Raw genomic sequence first — 16,011 nt, 5'->3', positions numbered from 1 at the left:
TCAGATATTGCCCTTCAGTTAATTGTGCAGCTGATATGAGCTCTGTAAGAGATTTGTCTTGTTCACAGTTATTATTTCCAGTTCCTAGAACATGGCCTTCTGGCGTGTAATAGGTGCTTAGAACTATTTGTCTGCTGAATATTTATCCATAAAAGTAAAGCTCATCAAAGTCCTTTAATTACTTAGAATCTAAGCACATAGAATATAATCATAACATTGTGTGTTCATATCTTAAAATCTGAATTGATACTATTACTGAATTGAAGTAATTGAATCATTAATAAACCCTTTGCTTAAAATATTTAGGTGTTTTAAGAATATGTAGTGTTTAAAATGTGATTTTGTGTCTTTTCCAGTGATAATTAAACCAAGATTGCTCACATGTGACCCTCATCATTAAAAGCTAGATGTTTTTGGATGGATATAAAAAGTATCGTAAAACAGAATAAAATTCACTGAGGACTAATAACCAAATTAAATTTCCTTTAAGAATTGGTATTAATTTTACATTAAATGTTATTAATTACTAAAGTTAATGATAGTTTTTTTTAAAAAAATCCTCAGTTATATAAACAAGTATAATTTGAAAAGCAGTCTTGTTCCTAAGAATCTGACTTGTGTTAAAAAAATTGCATTATAAAAAACAGATGTCTCAATAAAAAAAGATAGGTTAGGATGTAGACAAGTTCAAATAAGCACTAACATTGTTTTTTTTTAATCTTTTTAAAAAAGCTGTTAAGTATATATACTTGTTCAGACTAACGTTGCTGAGTAAATCTAGTGTTTCATTTGATCTAGCTTTTGCCCAAGATTAATGACCTTTCTTAACTGGAAACTAAGAGCTCTTTCATTCACTTATATATTTTTATTGGTTTTTACCATTTAGTGTTATCTTGATAAAATGATAAAACATAAACAAAAGTGTTTCTGCTCTTCTGGAGAGCAAGGTACTTGTTCAAGATAGTGGTTGTTGTATGCCCAATAACATTCAGCAGACTATGAAATATTGTTTATTTAATTTTCTCTTTTATTCTCAATTTTTGTAATGAAATCACAGCTCTTAGAGAAATGTTTGTACAGGAAATATAATTTTTAATTGTTTTTAAAAGTGAGGAGGTGTGAACCTAGTTCTTAGTCATAAGGCTGTATCTTGTTCAAATCATGCCTCCATCTAGTTGAGATGCCAGTCAGGTTTGGCCATATGAGTGAGTTCCCTAACTCTACAGAAAGGCATATGTCCGTAAAGGATAGTTGGGGAAAAGATGTAGGACTAACAGACAGAAATTGTGCTAGCTCCAGTGAAGAGCCTGGTAAGTTTTTCTAAGCCAGTATTTGCAGAGAATGGTGAGGATAACAATTAGGAAGAAACTGTTCAGGGCCAATTGGCTGCTACTCTAATTGACCTTACTGATAGATTTTTCTCTATATATGAGCGTATATAAGTAGATATGTTTAATTATTTTAAAAATTTGCCATAATTTTAAAAGATAGAAGTTTTTCTCTTTTAATTTTTAAATTTTACCCAGAGATTTCTGGGGCTTTCTTTTTTTTATTTTTTATTTTTTTTAATGAGAGTTCCTGGTGTTTTAGTAGTGAGTTCTCAACCACATCTCTCCAACTGGCAGTCTGGTTTAAAATTTGATTGTGTTTTTTTTCCCCTCATAGTACTCAAGAGCATAATAAAGCAAATACACTCAAACAAGTTCCAGTTTTAAAGAATCGATTTCAGAAACCAAAACCAAATATAGGAAGAAGAACTGGAAGAAGAGAGAATTTCTCAAAGGAAGAGATTGTTGCCTCTGGGGAAAAGACAGCAGCAAGGCTGGAAACCGCACCAAGGGAGGAGGTGCCGGTGGAAGCTAACACTGCTAAGGAAACAGAGTCAGAGTTACAAGAAACTGGAAGAAGAGACATCTCTCCCAGGAAGAAGGTACCAGAAATGATTGATGTCACTGTGGAAACGGAAACAGGTTTGAAAGAAACTGGGAGGGAGATTTCTCCAAGGAGGAAGATTCCAGAGGTGACTGGTGTCACTGAGGAAATAGAGACAGAGCTGGAAGAAACTGGGAGACAAGACACATCCCCACAGGAAAATACCCTAGAAGACAACACTGTAGGAAAAGTGGAAGCAGGTTTGAAAGAAACCAGAGGGGAGATTTCTCCAAGGGAGAAGGTGCCAGAGGTGATTTACACCACTGAGGAAATAGAGACAGAGCTGGAAGAAACCACAAATGAAATAGTCTTCCAGGAAAATGCCCTAGAGGACAGCACTGTAGCAGAAGTGGAAGCAGGTTTGAAAGAAACCAGAGGGGAGATTTCTCCAAGGGAGAAGGTGCCAGAGGTTTCTAATGCCACTGAGGAGGGTGAAACACGTTTGGAAGAAACTGAAAGAAGAGAAATAACTGCACAAGAAAAGTCCCCAGGGATCAAAACTATAGATGAAGGGGAGACAGATTTGAAAGAAATTGAAAAAGAAATTTCCTCAAGGGAAAAGGAGCTAGCAGGGATCAGTGCCATAGGGGAAGGGGAGATTAATGTGCAAGAAACTGGAAGAGACATTTCCCTGATGGAAAATGTATCAGGGAAGGTGGCTGCCATTAAGGTAACAGAGGCAGATTTTAGAGAAACTGGAAAAATTTCCTTGACGGAAAATGGATCAGAAGAGATCAATGATAAGGAGGAAATGGTGGCAGATTTGGGAAAAACTGGAAAAATAGACACTTCTCTAGGGGAAAATGAACCGGAGGAGACTGGGACATTGCTACAAACTGAGACAGATTTAATGTCTAGCAGTAGTGCTGACTGCAGTGCTGTGCCTTCACTAAATACCAAAGTATGTATTTTTCTGTCCTTAAAATTAAAAAAAAAATGGTTTTATTTATTTAGAGAGAGGGGAAGGGAGGGGAGAAAGAGGGAGAACAACATCACTGTGAGAGAGAAACATTGATTAGTTGTCTCTCATATGTGCCCTGACCAGGGATTGAACCCACAACCCAGGCATGTGCTCTGATTGGGAATCGAACCGGTGACCTTTTGCTTTGTGGGATTACACCCAAGCAACTTAGCCACATAGGTCAGGGCTGTCCTTAATTTTTTAAAAAAATCCTCTTTAAGACAAACATTATCAAAATCTATGATGATTACCCAGTCCAACAGTGTTTAAATAAAGCCTAAAGTCTTTCTTAACGCTAAAATCTGTGTTTTGGGATCTTGAAGAAACTATATATACTTTTTGTAAATTGTGGAGAAGTTACTATTCTTAATGTTAGTTTGAAGTTTACTTTTTTAGATAAAAGGAATAAAATTAGACGAATTTGTGCTTACTAGTAGGAACATACTTTGGAATTATTTCTTATGACTATAAATATATCAGTTTTCTCTATTTTTCCTGTCTTTTCCACTTTACTTTTAAAAGTTCTTTTTTATTAAAAGTTTTCAGTTACTTGAATTTCATCCTATTCTGACATTTTTGAGGATTTTTTTTGGAATAGATAACATTGGCATTTGTGGCTTGGAAAAATATGCAGTATAAAAAGAAGAGTTAGCTAGATTTTATGTTTTAACACTAGTAAATTTTATTTAAAAATTAAGAAAATAAACTTCTAGATTTAAAAATTTTTTCTTTTAATAATTTTTTAAAATATATTTTTATTTTTAGGGGGAGGGTAGGGGAGGGAGAAAGAGAAGGAGTGAAACATCAGTGTGTGGTTGCCTGTCCTGCGCCCCCCACTGGGGGCTCGCACCCAGGCGCGTGCCTTAGATTAGGAATTGAAGTGGTGACCCTTTGGTTTGCAGGTCAGCACTCGATCCACTGAGCCACACCAGCTGGGGCCAAACTTCTAAATTTTTAAAGAAAAGTGTTTAGAATATAGTAGGCTTTTATTTGATATGCTTTAGGACTCTTGTATATGTGCTGATTTGCTATGACTGTTCTTCCAGAACATAAGCAGTGAAGTATTATTTGTGGTACATACATCTGTAGAAGAAAAAAGAAATTCTGAGAAGGAATTACCACATCAGTTGAGTCCTTTGAAGACTTCTTCAATGATTCCTAAACCTGATAAAGCAGAAGACCAGGGGACACAATCTGCTAATGTTCCAGAACAGTGTTTAGACAGTAATTTAAGGTACAAGCGTACTGGTCTGTGTGCTTTTTTTTTTTTTTTAAGATTTTATTTATTTTTAGAAGGGAAGTGGGGGAGGGGAGAGAGAGAAACATCGATGTTCAAGAGATACATGATCAGTTGCCTCTCACATGCCCCCAGCTGGGGACCTGGCTTGCAACCCAGACATGTGCCCTGATCTGGAATTGAACTGGCAATATTTTGGTTCACTGGCTGGCACTCAGTCCACTGAACCACATCAGCCAGAGCAGGTCTTTGTGTTTTTAAAGAAAAAAGCATATAAAGTTATATTTGCAGATATGTTACATGGAGATTTCAAGACATAATAATCTATAGCATAGTGTTAGAGATTTTAAGTTAGTTTTGGGAAGACTAGGAGAGGATTGAAGTTACTCTGACAGTTGATTATGAGAATTACTAACATACAGAATTGTAAGTAACACAAACTCCTAAGTCAATACGGGTATGACAAACGTGTATTTTCTTTGTGCAAAGATGATATAGTTCCTGGGCTTATAGCTATTTGGATTGTACGCTTATGTTTTTCAGGATTTACCAAATAGTCTGGTTTGTTTTCCTGTTAAGAATTAGAATTAAATGTTTACTGCCAATCACTAAGGTTTTCCCAAAACTCTGCTCCCACTGCCCCTTCAGTTCATTCTAATGTTTGATAATCCTTATTCCAAAAGCAAATCTCTTCCTCAAGAACAAAAGCCATTTGAAGTTAAGCCAGTACCTTTCATGAGAAGTCGATTCAAAAGACCAAAACCAAACTTATCAAGAGCAGCTTTAAAAAGAGAGACTGTGGAAGCAGAAAAACACGTGCCTGGGAAGAAATTGGAAACAGATAAAATGGAGACGGTTGTGATACAACAGGATGGTGAACAAATGAACACTCTCCCTTCTCAGCATGTGAGTGATATTTAAGATGTAGGGTTTTCATTTTAGTTAATAGAATGAAACTTCACAAATATTGAAATTTCACAAATATTTCCTCATAGAATTTTTACTCTGTGTGCAATTTTGTTGCAGCTGTCCTTAATCTGCCTTTTTGTTCCATGTGTTTGTATAAGAATCTCAAATCTCTGATGATGGGCAAGTGTGTCATGGGAAGGAATTTAAGAAGCTTGGGCTCTAGTTCAGGTTCTGACCTTTATTTACTATGTGATCTTAGCCAAATGATGCAACCATTTTCTCCATAGGAAACGAGGGAATGACAGCTTTTTAATTTCACTCTGTTGGGAAGATAACATAAAAATTTAAGAGCTTCATATAAGTTAAAGTCAATATTTTATTTACTTGGTTCGTAACATTAAGATTGTATGATGTAGCATCAAAAACTTTGAAATGAAATGTTAATGCTGAAACATATAAAGTACTTTTGTTTTTAAAGATTTTTAAAGTTTATTTTTAGAAAGAGGGGAAGGGAGGGAGGAAGAAAGGGAGAGAAACATTGATGTGTGAGAGATACATTAATTGGTTGACTCTCTCATGCCCCCATTTGGGGACCTGGCTTGCAGCCCAGGCATGTGCCCTGACTGGGAATTGAACTGAACAGCCTTTTAGTTTATAGGCTGGCTCTCAATCCATTGAGTCACACCAGCCAGGACGAAACTACTGTTTTTGCATTAAAATTCTTCTTTTATATCTTAAAATAGCTTAGGTCTTATTGTGCTTGAACATTTGTACATTTTCCTTCTAATCATATATTTAAAAAGATAACTATTTATTGATTATTTTATCTGATGGTAAAAATTTCAAATTGGAAAAAATATAGAATCTAAAAAGTGAAAGTCCTTTATAATGCCCCATTGTTCCCTCCCAGTTAATCATGTAGCAATTTTGAATATATCCACCTAGACGTTTCTATATACTTACTATATAAATAATAGAATGTGAGGGTATTTTCATTGTTTTTACAAAAATGACATCATAGCTTGCCTTCTGATTTTTCATTAAACACAACATTGGGAACATCTTTTTGAATCAGTATATAGAAATCTGTCTTTGAAAATATTAAAAAATTGTTTTTAGAGAGAGGGGAAGGGAAAGAGAAAAAGAGGGAAAGAAACATCAATTCATGGTTGCCTCTCGAATGCTCCTTACTGGGGGCGGGGGGAGGGCTGGCCTGCAACCCAGGCATGTGCCCTGACTGGGGATCAAACCAGCGACCCTTTGGTTCACAGGCTGGTGCTCAATCCACTGAGCCACACTAGCCAGGGCCAGAAATCTGTCTTTTAAATGGCTCTGTACTGTTGCATTATAGAGAAATTATAATTTATTCAGTCTCCTACTGATAGATTTGTCTTCTTTCAATTTTTATTTGTTTTTTTTCTTCAGTGTAATGCCCATTTCTTTCCTTTTTTTTTTTTTAAAGGGATCAATAATATTGCTACAATAAATGTCCTTGAATAATTCTCCAGATACTTATTTGAGTATTTTTATAGGAGATAATTGTAGAATAGCTGGGAAATAAAATTTTTAATAGAGCTGCCCCTTTATCTACAAAGACTATACTTATTCTTCTAATTTTATATGAAAGTTCCTATTTTCCTATTCTTTTACCAACCCTCAATAAAAATTTTTCTTAATATCTTTTTAGGAAGTATCTTCCTTAATGACATCAAGAGAAAAAGACAAATCAGGCCACAGACAGGAGGAGGCTGTGAAATTACCATGTGCACAGACAGAAAAGAATCTTCTGCCTTCAAGTTCTTGTGAAGCTAAAGGGGAGTCTCAATCTGCACAAGCCCAGGAAAAGGAATTACTTATTTCCATGGGGTAAACAGTGATAGTCCCTTGAAAATCTAAAATGAGACAGAGTTCTTTCAAATACTTCTTCATTTTTATTAAGATGTGTTAATATATTTTAAAAATAGATATAAAGAATACTGTACTTGGTTTATTTTTATTCATATGGCAGACTGCTTGTCTACTTACATTCATTATTCACTGCTTAAGATCTTATACAAAGCACTGCATTTAAAAATACATGCATATAAGGTATGTATTATTTCTTTAAAAAAATTGTGGTAAAAAATATAATATATACCTTTTAACCTAATTTTTAGGTGTACAGTCCAGTGGCATTAAGTACATTCACGTTGGGCATCCATCATCACCACCCATCTCCAGAACTTTATTTTCCCAAACTAAAAGTCTGTACCCATTAAACAATAACTCCCCATTCCCCTCTTCCTTCAGTTCTTGGCAACTACGATTGTACTTTCTTTCTTTCTATGAATTTGAATATTATATGTCCCTCATAAAACTTCATTACCTTTTAAGAATTGGAATAACTATGTTCTTTTATAAAATAAGGTATATTTATAGTCTGAAAATAATACAGTTTTCCTTTAATGCTATAAAATGTTTTTATAGAGAGGATATTTTTATTAGAGGATACTCAAATTTTGTATTTTTTCAGTAGTTTTCATCTTTTTACAGTAAAGTCCCTCTATTTTTCCCTGTCTCTTTTTCTAGAACTGATAACATAAATACTTTTCAAGAAGGAATGAAGGAAAGTGCTGTCCAAACTGCTCAGCTAGTAAGGGGGCAACTTCAGAGACCCATACCAAACATAAGAAAGGCAGATCAGAGGCAAATGGCAGAGGAAGATGAAGCCAAAGGCATAGTTAAGGAAGAAAGAACAATAGTACCAAGAGATGAAACTAAAAAGAAATTCCTCACTCTGGTGAGTTATTGTTACATGCTTAAGTAGAGCCTTTTAATGCACATTAAATTATCAAATGAGAGCTCAGAAATATTTTAGGTTATCTGACACTCTACTCAATGAATACATAATGTATCTAGTTTTGTTTCAGATTTACCATTCTGAATTTTAAAAAAAGTGAATATAGATTTTTCCCCCTAACTAATGTACCTATTCATTGTGATAACCATTGAAAATCTTGACATATCTTACCAGATATATCTCTATGTGTGCATATGTGGATACTTATGTAAATTTAAATACTGAAATCACTGTATATGTGTTATTTTGTGACTTACTGTTTTTCATTTAATATATTAATATTAACTGGCTCTCTTTGTCAGGAATACAGAGATATGTCATTTTTAACTACTGTATAACAGTCTGTTCTTTTGAATGATAGTTTATCCATTTCTTGCTGATGGGTCTTTTGATACTAGAAACAGATCTAAGTAGTTCAATGCCCATTCAACAGTTCTGGTTTTTCTGTCCTTTTCTCTGTTTATGAAAGGAAAATCTAAATTTAAAGTGATTGTGATCCATATTTGAACTTCGCAGCTCTTTTTTTAAAAAATCATTAAATTTTCTTTTTTTTTGGTTTCGCAGTAGATGGTTGTTATAGTTTTTAAAGCATCATCTAAACATTACTGCGATAAATGGCAGTTTTGTTTTGAGCAGCAAAATATGAACATACCCAATTTGAGTCTTCATTTCAAAAAACTAAGTGCCTTTCTTAATGGTTGAAATATTTTAGCAGGTATATTCTGTTGTTTAAAAAAAAGCAAACAAACCAAGAATGGTTTTGTCATTTCAGCCAAATTTTCAAATTGAAACTGAAATTGAAATTGTATCCTCCAAAGTTTCTGAAGGAAGAATGTGTGAAAATCAGAGTCGTGTGGCTCTTGAAGAAAAGCATGCTAACAGAATTAATACTTTAGATAAAAAGATCAGGTGAGTGTGCTTTTAAGTCAGAGAAACATCAAACTTTCCAAAGACAAAGGTTGGATTTTTATATAATTGGTTTTATATAACTTCACATCTTGAAAGTTATATGAAAGGTAAAGTAATAATTATGAAACTAGAATATTTTAAATCTGCTCCTTCCAATACTATAAGAAATGTATGACAGATGTTCTTTTAATTGGTAAATTCTCTAAAAAGTTTGGCAAGAATGCTAATTTTTTAATTTAAAACTAAACTTATAGTAGACAGGTTTTTAAGTTCTTTGTATCTTCAGAAATTTATAATCTCTTGACTAAAATTCTTAAACAGAAATGTTATAGAGTACTTACTATATGCTATACTTGGAGCTGTGTCCCAAACCAAATGGTAAGAGTGATATCTTTTAAAATGGGATATGCTAGAAGGGTGAAGATACATCAGCATTACCACTTTTATTTATTTATTACAATCTGCTTTATTGTTACTGATATTAAAGCAAGATGTGTAAGGTTTTTATTACATAAGGAAAATAAAACACTTTTTTAAATTTTTTTAATTACAGTTATCCCAATTTTTCCCCTGTTGCTCTCCCCTGCCCTACCCTTTGCCTGCTCTCTCAGTCAGTCCCCTTCTGTTGTCCATTACCATGGGCCCTTTATACGTGTTCCTTGACTAGGCCCTTGTCCTTCTTTCACCCTCTCCTCCCTCCCCTCTGGTCACTGTCAGTTTGTTCTTTATTTCCATTGTCTCTGGTTCTGTTTTATGCATTTGTTTTGTTCTTTAGATTCTACTTACAGGTGAGATCATATGCTATTTGTCTTTTGCTGCCTGGCTTATTTCACTTCACATAATATTCTCCACTTCCTCCATGCTGTCATGAAGGGTAGGCGCTCCTTCCTTTCTGCTGAGTAGTATTCCATTATGTAAACATACCACAGTTATTTTGATCCACGCATTTACTGATGGGCACTTAGGCTGTTTCTAGCACTAGGCTATTGTAAATAACACTGCTATGAACATTGGGGTGCACAGATTTTTTTGAATTGGTGTTTCAGGATTCTTAGGGTATAATCCCAGCAATGGGATAGCTGGATCAGAAGGCATTTCCATTTTTAGTTTTTTGATGATATTCCATACTGTTTTCCACAGTGCTGCACCAGTCTGCATTCCCACCAAAAGTGCACTAGGGTTCCTTTTTCTCCACATCCTTGCCAGCACTTGTTGTTTGTTGATTTGTTTTTGATGGCCATTCTGGCCAGTGTGAAGTGCTATCTCATTGTGGTTTTAATTTGCATTTCTGATGGCTAGTGATGTTGAACATCTTTTCATATGTCTATGTACCCTCTAAAATACCTTTCTTATCCTGGATATAGTCCACGATACATCTAATTTACTGCACTGTCTTTGTATCTAGGATATGTTTCATTGAAGTATTTATTAAAGTTGCTCCAGGATATCTTTAGCATAGATAATTTACTTTGAAGGGTCCAGCTTCCTTTAATTATATAGAATTAACTTGTTTTTTGAGGGCCATTTGCAGAAGAGATGTTATTTGATCCTTTTTTCACTCTCTGTGAAGCCATAGAAATAAAATTTGGGCATGTTATGTCATCTAACTCCATGAGTAGTGCTATTGATTTTGGATGATTTAAACAGTTTGTTTCATTTAGGCAGATTTCTTTCTTTTCTCTCTTTTTTAAATCCTCACCTGAGGATATATTTATTTATTTTAGAGAGAGAGGAAGGAGGGGGGAGGGAAGGAATGAGGGATATTTTAAAATCAATAATCCTCAGGTAAGGATATATTTATTGATTTTAATATATCCCTCATTCCTTCCCTCCCAGAGAAAGGAAGGAAGGGAGGGAGGGTGGAGAGAGAGAAAGAGAGAGAGACATAAATGTGAGAAACATTAATTGGTTGCCTTCTGTATGCACTGCCCCCCCCCCCCACCAGAGATTGAGCCTCCAAAATAAGTATGTGCCCTCACTAGGGATTGAACCCACAACTTTTTGGTGTACAGGACAATGTTCTAACAAACTGAGCCACTTGGCCAGGGATAGGCATATTTCTTATATGAAACTTTTATTGTTTTTATTCTTTTTAATCATTTTTTATTGATGTTCAAATACAGTTGTCTCCATTTTCTCACCACCACTTTCCCCTGCCCCACCCACCCTCACCTCCCACCCTGAGTCCTAACCTCTTTGGCTTTGTCCATGGTTCGTTTATACATGTTCATTGATGACCCCTCTCTTTCCCCTGTTATTTCTCTCCCCCAGCCCTGTGGCCACTGGCAGTCGTTCTTAATTTCAACGTCTCTGGTTATATTTTGCTTGCTTGTTTGTTTTGTTAATTAGTTTCCACTTATAGATGAGATCTTTTTATTGTTTTAGTATGAATTTCTTTTCATTTATTTCCCCATATGTGGACGTGAGTGTGTGTTGAAAGGCCTTTTTATATTGTTTCTATTTTAAAACTAGAGGCCAGTTTTTTATTTACATTAATTTCAAGGTTCCTTGCTATTTTTTCATTTCTTTAGACTGGATGTTTAAATAAAATGGCTGGTGCTTAGAAATATTTTCATTAAAATGCGTTAGAGATAACATTTGTATTACAGGTGCTATATTGCATTAGATTGATGTTTGATCCCATTGGGTAATTCATCTCTGAAAATGATTCCGGAGAACACTTTCTGGAATGTAAATTCCCAAACATTAAAGATGAACCTGTTTCAGTCTCCGGCTTTTCATAATTTACTGTTTATGGATTTCTTGTCCATGTGTAATTTAATCCCTTTTTGATCTTACAGAATTAGATAATTTTGCCACTGAAAGAACCTTATATATTTATTCATTTAACAAACATTTTAGTGTTTTATGTGTCAGGCCTTGTTCTAGGTGCTGAAAATATAGGACAATATTGGAACAAACAAAATCCTGTCCTTGTGGTGGTTACATTCTAATTTGGGGAACAGATTATAAGCAAATAATTTGACTAAATCAGTAATAAGTAAGTAGAGAAGAATAAAGCAGGTGGGGGAGTTGGGAACATCATGATTGAGTTTTGATTTTTAGAGGGTGGGGGGGGGATCAGTTTTGTTGTTCCACTTAATTTATGTATTCATCAGTTGATTCTTGTGTGTGCCCTAACCAGAGTGATTGAATCCACAACCTTGGCATATCTGGATGACGCTTGAACCAACTGAGCTGTTGGCTGGGGCAGTATTTACTTTTTAATTAGCAGTGATCAGAGATTGCTTCATTGAAAGGGTACCATTGGAGAGTAGACCTAAAAGGAGTGAAGGAGCAAGTCAAGGGAATGTGTAGGGAAAGAGGGAATAGCAGTTAAAGAGCACTTTAGGGAAGAACATGCCTCGCCTGTTTGAGGAACAGCAAAAGAGGCCAGAGTGAGACAGAGGGAGAGGAAGGGTGATAGATGAAAGAAAGGTAAAGACTGGGTAGAGAGAAGGGCAGATTATGCAGGACCTTTGAAGGGATTTTGTTTTTTATTCTGAGCAAGCCTTTAGGGACTAGTGACCTTTGAGGTCAGCCTTTCCTAATGTTCTCATTTATTCACTAAATACACGTAGAGGATTTAAATGGATTGCTCAAAGTAACATTGGCAATTTATTAGGAAAACTTAAGTTTTCAGGATTTATGACTTTCAGACTAGAGAATTCCTATAGTGGGAGCTTCCTGAAAGAAATTTTGCTTATGCCAAGAGATTTTATGCTCAGCCTTTGCATTTTAAAATTTTCTATATAAAAACCTATTTCCCAACTAAATCTACCTCTCCCCTTTAACTTTCTCTGTTCATGAAGTTTATTATAGCTGTTAGCTATACCTTGACTGATATTTTCTTCAGTGTGCATATTCTGTATAGTTTTGAAATTAACTTATGTACAGCATTTTCTTGTCCTTTTTTACCACAGTAGCACATTGCTGCTTACATATATATTTTACTTTTACATACTTTTGTAAATCACACTTGATTATAAATAGCTTATACTTAAGTTAAATATAATTTGTTTTTCCAAATGCATTCGCCTACACTAGATGTATTAGCATAATAACCTTGTTAGAACTTCTGTGAAGTTCCTTGATGTTTTACTCCTAGAAGAGCTTAGACTGGTACATTTGAAAATATAGCTCTAAGTACAATACTTTTTCTTCTGGTTAATTTATTAGAAATATTGCTTAAGATTAGTCTTTTATTTTAAAAGATTTTATTTATTTATTTTTAGAGAGGGAAGGGAGGGAGAAAGAGAGAGAAACATCAATGTGCGGTTGCTGGGGCTGTGGCCTGCAACCCAGGCGTGTGCCCTGACTGGGCATCAAGCCTGCGACACTTTGGTTCGCAGCGTGCACTCAATCCACTGAGCTACTCCAGCCAGGGTTAAGATTAGTCTTTAATACAGATATTTTAGAGAACTAATGATAGATACATATCCAGTTATTCATTTTTAAAAATTAAAAAACATACTATTTATTTTTAAGAGAGGAAGGAAGGGTGAAAGAGGGGGAGAGAAATATCGATGTGCAAGAGAAACATCAATCAATTGCTTCTTGTATGCTCCCAGCTAGAGACCTGGTGTGCAACCCAGGCATGTGCCCTGACCACTACTAACCAAACTGGTAACCTTTCAGTTTGCATGTCAGCACTTAATCTGCTGAGCCACACCAGCCAGGGTCAGTTATTCTTGATTAATATCTGCATTTATATTAGTTTTAAGCTTTCTAATTCAGAATTCACATATTTGCCAATTATTTCTTCCCAGGAAACCTTAAGACAACAGCTCTTTGGATTGCCTTGGAGGCTGTGGTTACTCTACTGAATGTTAAAATCTTTCTATGTTTTGGCTAATAAAATGGGTTGTATTGAGATTCTTATGACACTGGCTCTCAGTAAACTGTTTTTTTTATGAGCTGATAGGCATGTGGGAGAGAATAGACTTCAGCTTTCCAGTCTGCTCTTGAACCAGGAGGACCGTGGTTGTTGTGACCACTGTGTATTTGTTCCTGTTTCAGAGCCTAGTTAAAGCATTTGTTTAATGTGCCATTATGAAACCTGTCTTCAGCTACTAGAATTTTTTGTTTATTTTTAGTTATTACTCTGAAAAATTACTTAAAGAATGAAACCGCAAACCAGAATGAATGAAAGTAAAAAAGATTAATATTATAGTAAAACTATTCCCCAGGCTGTACAGGAAATGGAAGTTATAAAAGCTTTTATGTTCTTCCTTTCTTAGCAGCATAACCAACTTATGTCCAGTCCTTAGAACATGGGATTGGTTTATGTCAGAAACTATTTAACAGCTGTTACACTAAGAAAGAATTTTGATTTTCTTCATCATGATTTGTGCTTCATTTTAGACATGAACATAAAACGTATGTTTCTAGTCCAGCACAATTGATTAGAAGGCAGTTCCAAAAGCCTAAGCCAAATTTGGGAAGAGCACATGGTAAGAAAGAGGAATCGGGTATAGAAAAAGAGAGAGCAGATCAGAGTGAGGCGAGGAAGCCAGAAGATAATTCAATGCAGCAAGGAGATTCTGACACTAATTTCCTTCAAAAAGTAAGTTTGAAAAGTTATAATTTTTATTCATAGGCTATATTTTGTCAGGATCATGAAACAGAGCTTTAAAAGATATATAGTTTTGCCTTTTGTATTGTTACTGTTTTCATGAAAATTCAGTGATATTCTCTGTGTTATAAAAATTTAGAAGTCTAGTTGTGTGTGTGTGTGTGTGTGTGTGTGTGTGCCCGCGTGCAAGTGTATAAGTGGGCAAGCTTGGATCTGCAGACCGAACTACCAAATTAAATTACTATAGAGATTGTTTTTGTGGTAATATTAGCTATTTCTTCTTAAATTTAAGGAAAAAGCTGAGCTTCTGACATCTCTGGAGGTTTCAGCAGGAAAGGATTGTGTGGGTTCCCAAGAGGCTGGTTTGGCCAAGAAAGATGCTCTTTCGGAAGTTGGACCATCAGGAAGTGTTGGACAGAAAACTGTAGGGGATAATGCTGTCTCTTCGATTATTAAAGAACAGTGTCTCAGTAAACTAGCAAGGTAAAATTTTATGTAACAAATACTTTCAGAAGAGGAAATGATAAATTACTCCTTATGGATATCTTACCTTAATTTATTGATAGAGTGAAAGATGGCTTGTTAACAGAGTATAGTTTTTTATTGACAGTTCTATTTCTTTCCCCCTTTTGATTGTTATTTACTAAAATTTATGTTTTTCTGACATTTTAAGGAAGATTTTATTTTTCTGACATTTAAAATCTCTGCATATTAAGTATGTTAGATATACTATCTTTGCTGAGGCAGAAGCCTCACCAAAGAGTAGTATGTCGTACGTAAATAATTAGGGTACTAATTCAAGTGGGGTCGTAAACACAAATGAAGGGCCATAATTTTGAAGAAAATTAGAAAGGAACCTGAGGTCTTAAAAACAACATTGTTCTGATTGATTTTCTGCCTCTTTTTCCTTTTATTCTATTCTGTTCACCCACTAGGATAAATCTCATATTCTATATTTATTGGCCCATTCATCTTTACTCCTTTTTCTAAAGATTTTATTTACTTGTTTTTAGAGAGAGGGGAAGGGAGGGAAAAAGAGAGGAAGAGAAACATCAATTGACTGCCTCATGCACACCCCCAACTGGGGACCTGGCTCGAAACCCAGGCATGTGCCCTGGGGGAATGGGGCCTTTTGGTTCGCAGGTCGGTGCTCAGTCCACTGAGCCACATCAGCCAGAGCATCCTTTTTCTTCTGATAATGTCCAGTTTTGTATTTCATCTCTGCTTAAATAGCCAGGGGAAAAATGGCCCAGAAATAAAAACTTATTATGAAAAATTTGTGGGTAGATAACTAAGAATTAACTGTGAATGAGAAACTAATAGTAAGTTTCTTTTTTCACAGTATAAATTTTTTTAAATTATTTTTTAAAGATTTTATTTATTTATTTTTAGAGAGGGAAGGGAGGGAGGAAGAGAGAGAGAGAAACATCAATGTGCAGTTGCTGGGGGTCATGGCCTGCAACCCAGGCATGTACCCTGACTGGGAATCGAACCTGTGACACTTTGGTTCGCAGCCCATGCTCAATCCACTGAGCTATACCAGCCAGGGCCACAATATAAATTTTTGACAGAATGAGTGATAGGAGTATTCATTTTAATGGCTTGAATTGGGATTTCACTCTAAAGTTTGGATTTCACTAAAATTATCC

General features: G+C 35.2%; 1 protein-coding gene across 5 annotated transcripts in view; it reads left to right on the top strand.

Moving 5' to 3' along the window:
* The window catches only part of BDP1 (B double prime 1, subunit of RNA polymerase III transcription initiation factor IIIB), a 99,294-nt gene that overhangs the window by 49,461 nt on the left and 33,822 nt on the right, over positions 1-16,011 (top strand). For all 5 annotated transcript variants that reach the window (XR_006786726.1, XM_045847795.1, XM_045847794.1 and 2 more), the window contains exons 17-24: positions 1,666-2,833; positions 3,940-4,127; positions 4,814-5,036; positions 6,727-6,905; positions 7,608-7,818; positions 8,651-8,787; positions 14,152-14,353; positions 14,655-14,845. Coding sequence is in view for 4 of the 5 variants with exons in the window: in XM_045847795.1 (XP_045703751.1) it covers positions 1,666-2,833; positions 3,940-4,127; positions 4,814-5,036; positions 6,727-6,905; positions 7,608-7,818; positions 8,651-8,787; positions 14,152-14,353; positions 14,655-14,845 (2,499 nt within the window). In the remaining variant the exon portion in view is untranslated. The remainder of the gene's footprint in view (positions 1-1,665; positions 2,834-3,939; positions 4,128-4,813; positions 5,037-6,726; positions 6,906-7,607; positions 7,819-8,650; positions 8,788-14,151; positions 14,354-14,654; positions 14,846-16,011) is intronic.

This window comes from Phyllostomus hastatus, unplaced genomic scaffold, assembly GCF_019186645.2.
Source record: "Phyllostomus hastatus isolate PE091 unplaced genomic scaffold, TTU_PhHast_1.1 phas_contig_58, whole genome shotgun sequence".
NCBI lineage: Eukaryota > Metazoa > Chordata > Mammalia > Chiroptera > Phyllostomidae > Phyllostomus > Phyllostomus hastatus.
This window is presented reverse-complemented; position numbering and strand designations above follow the sequence as displayed.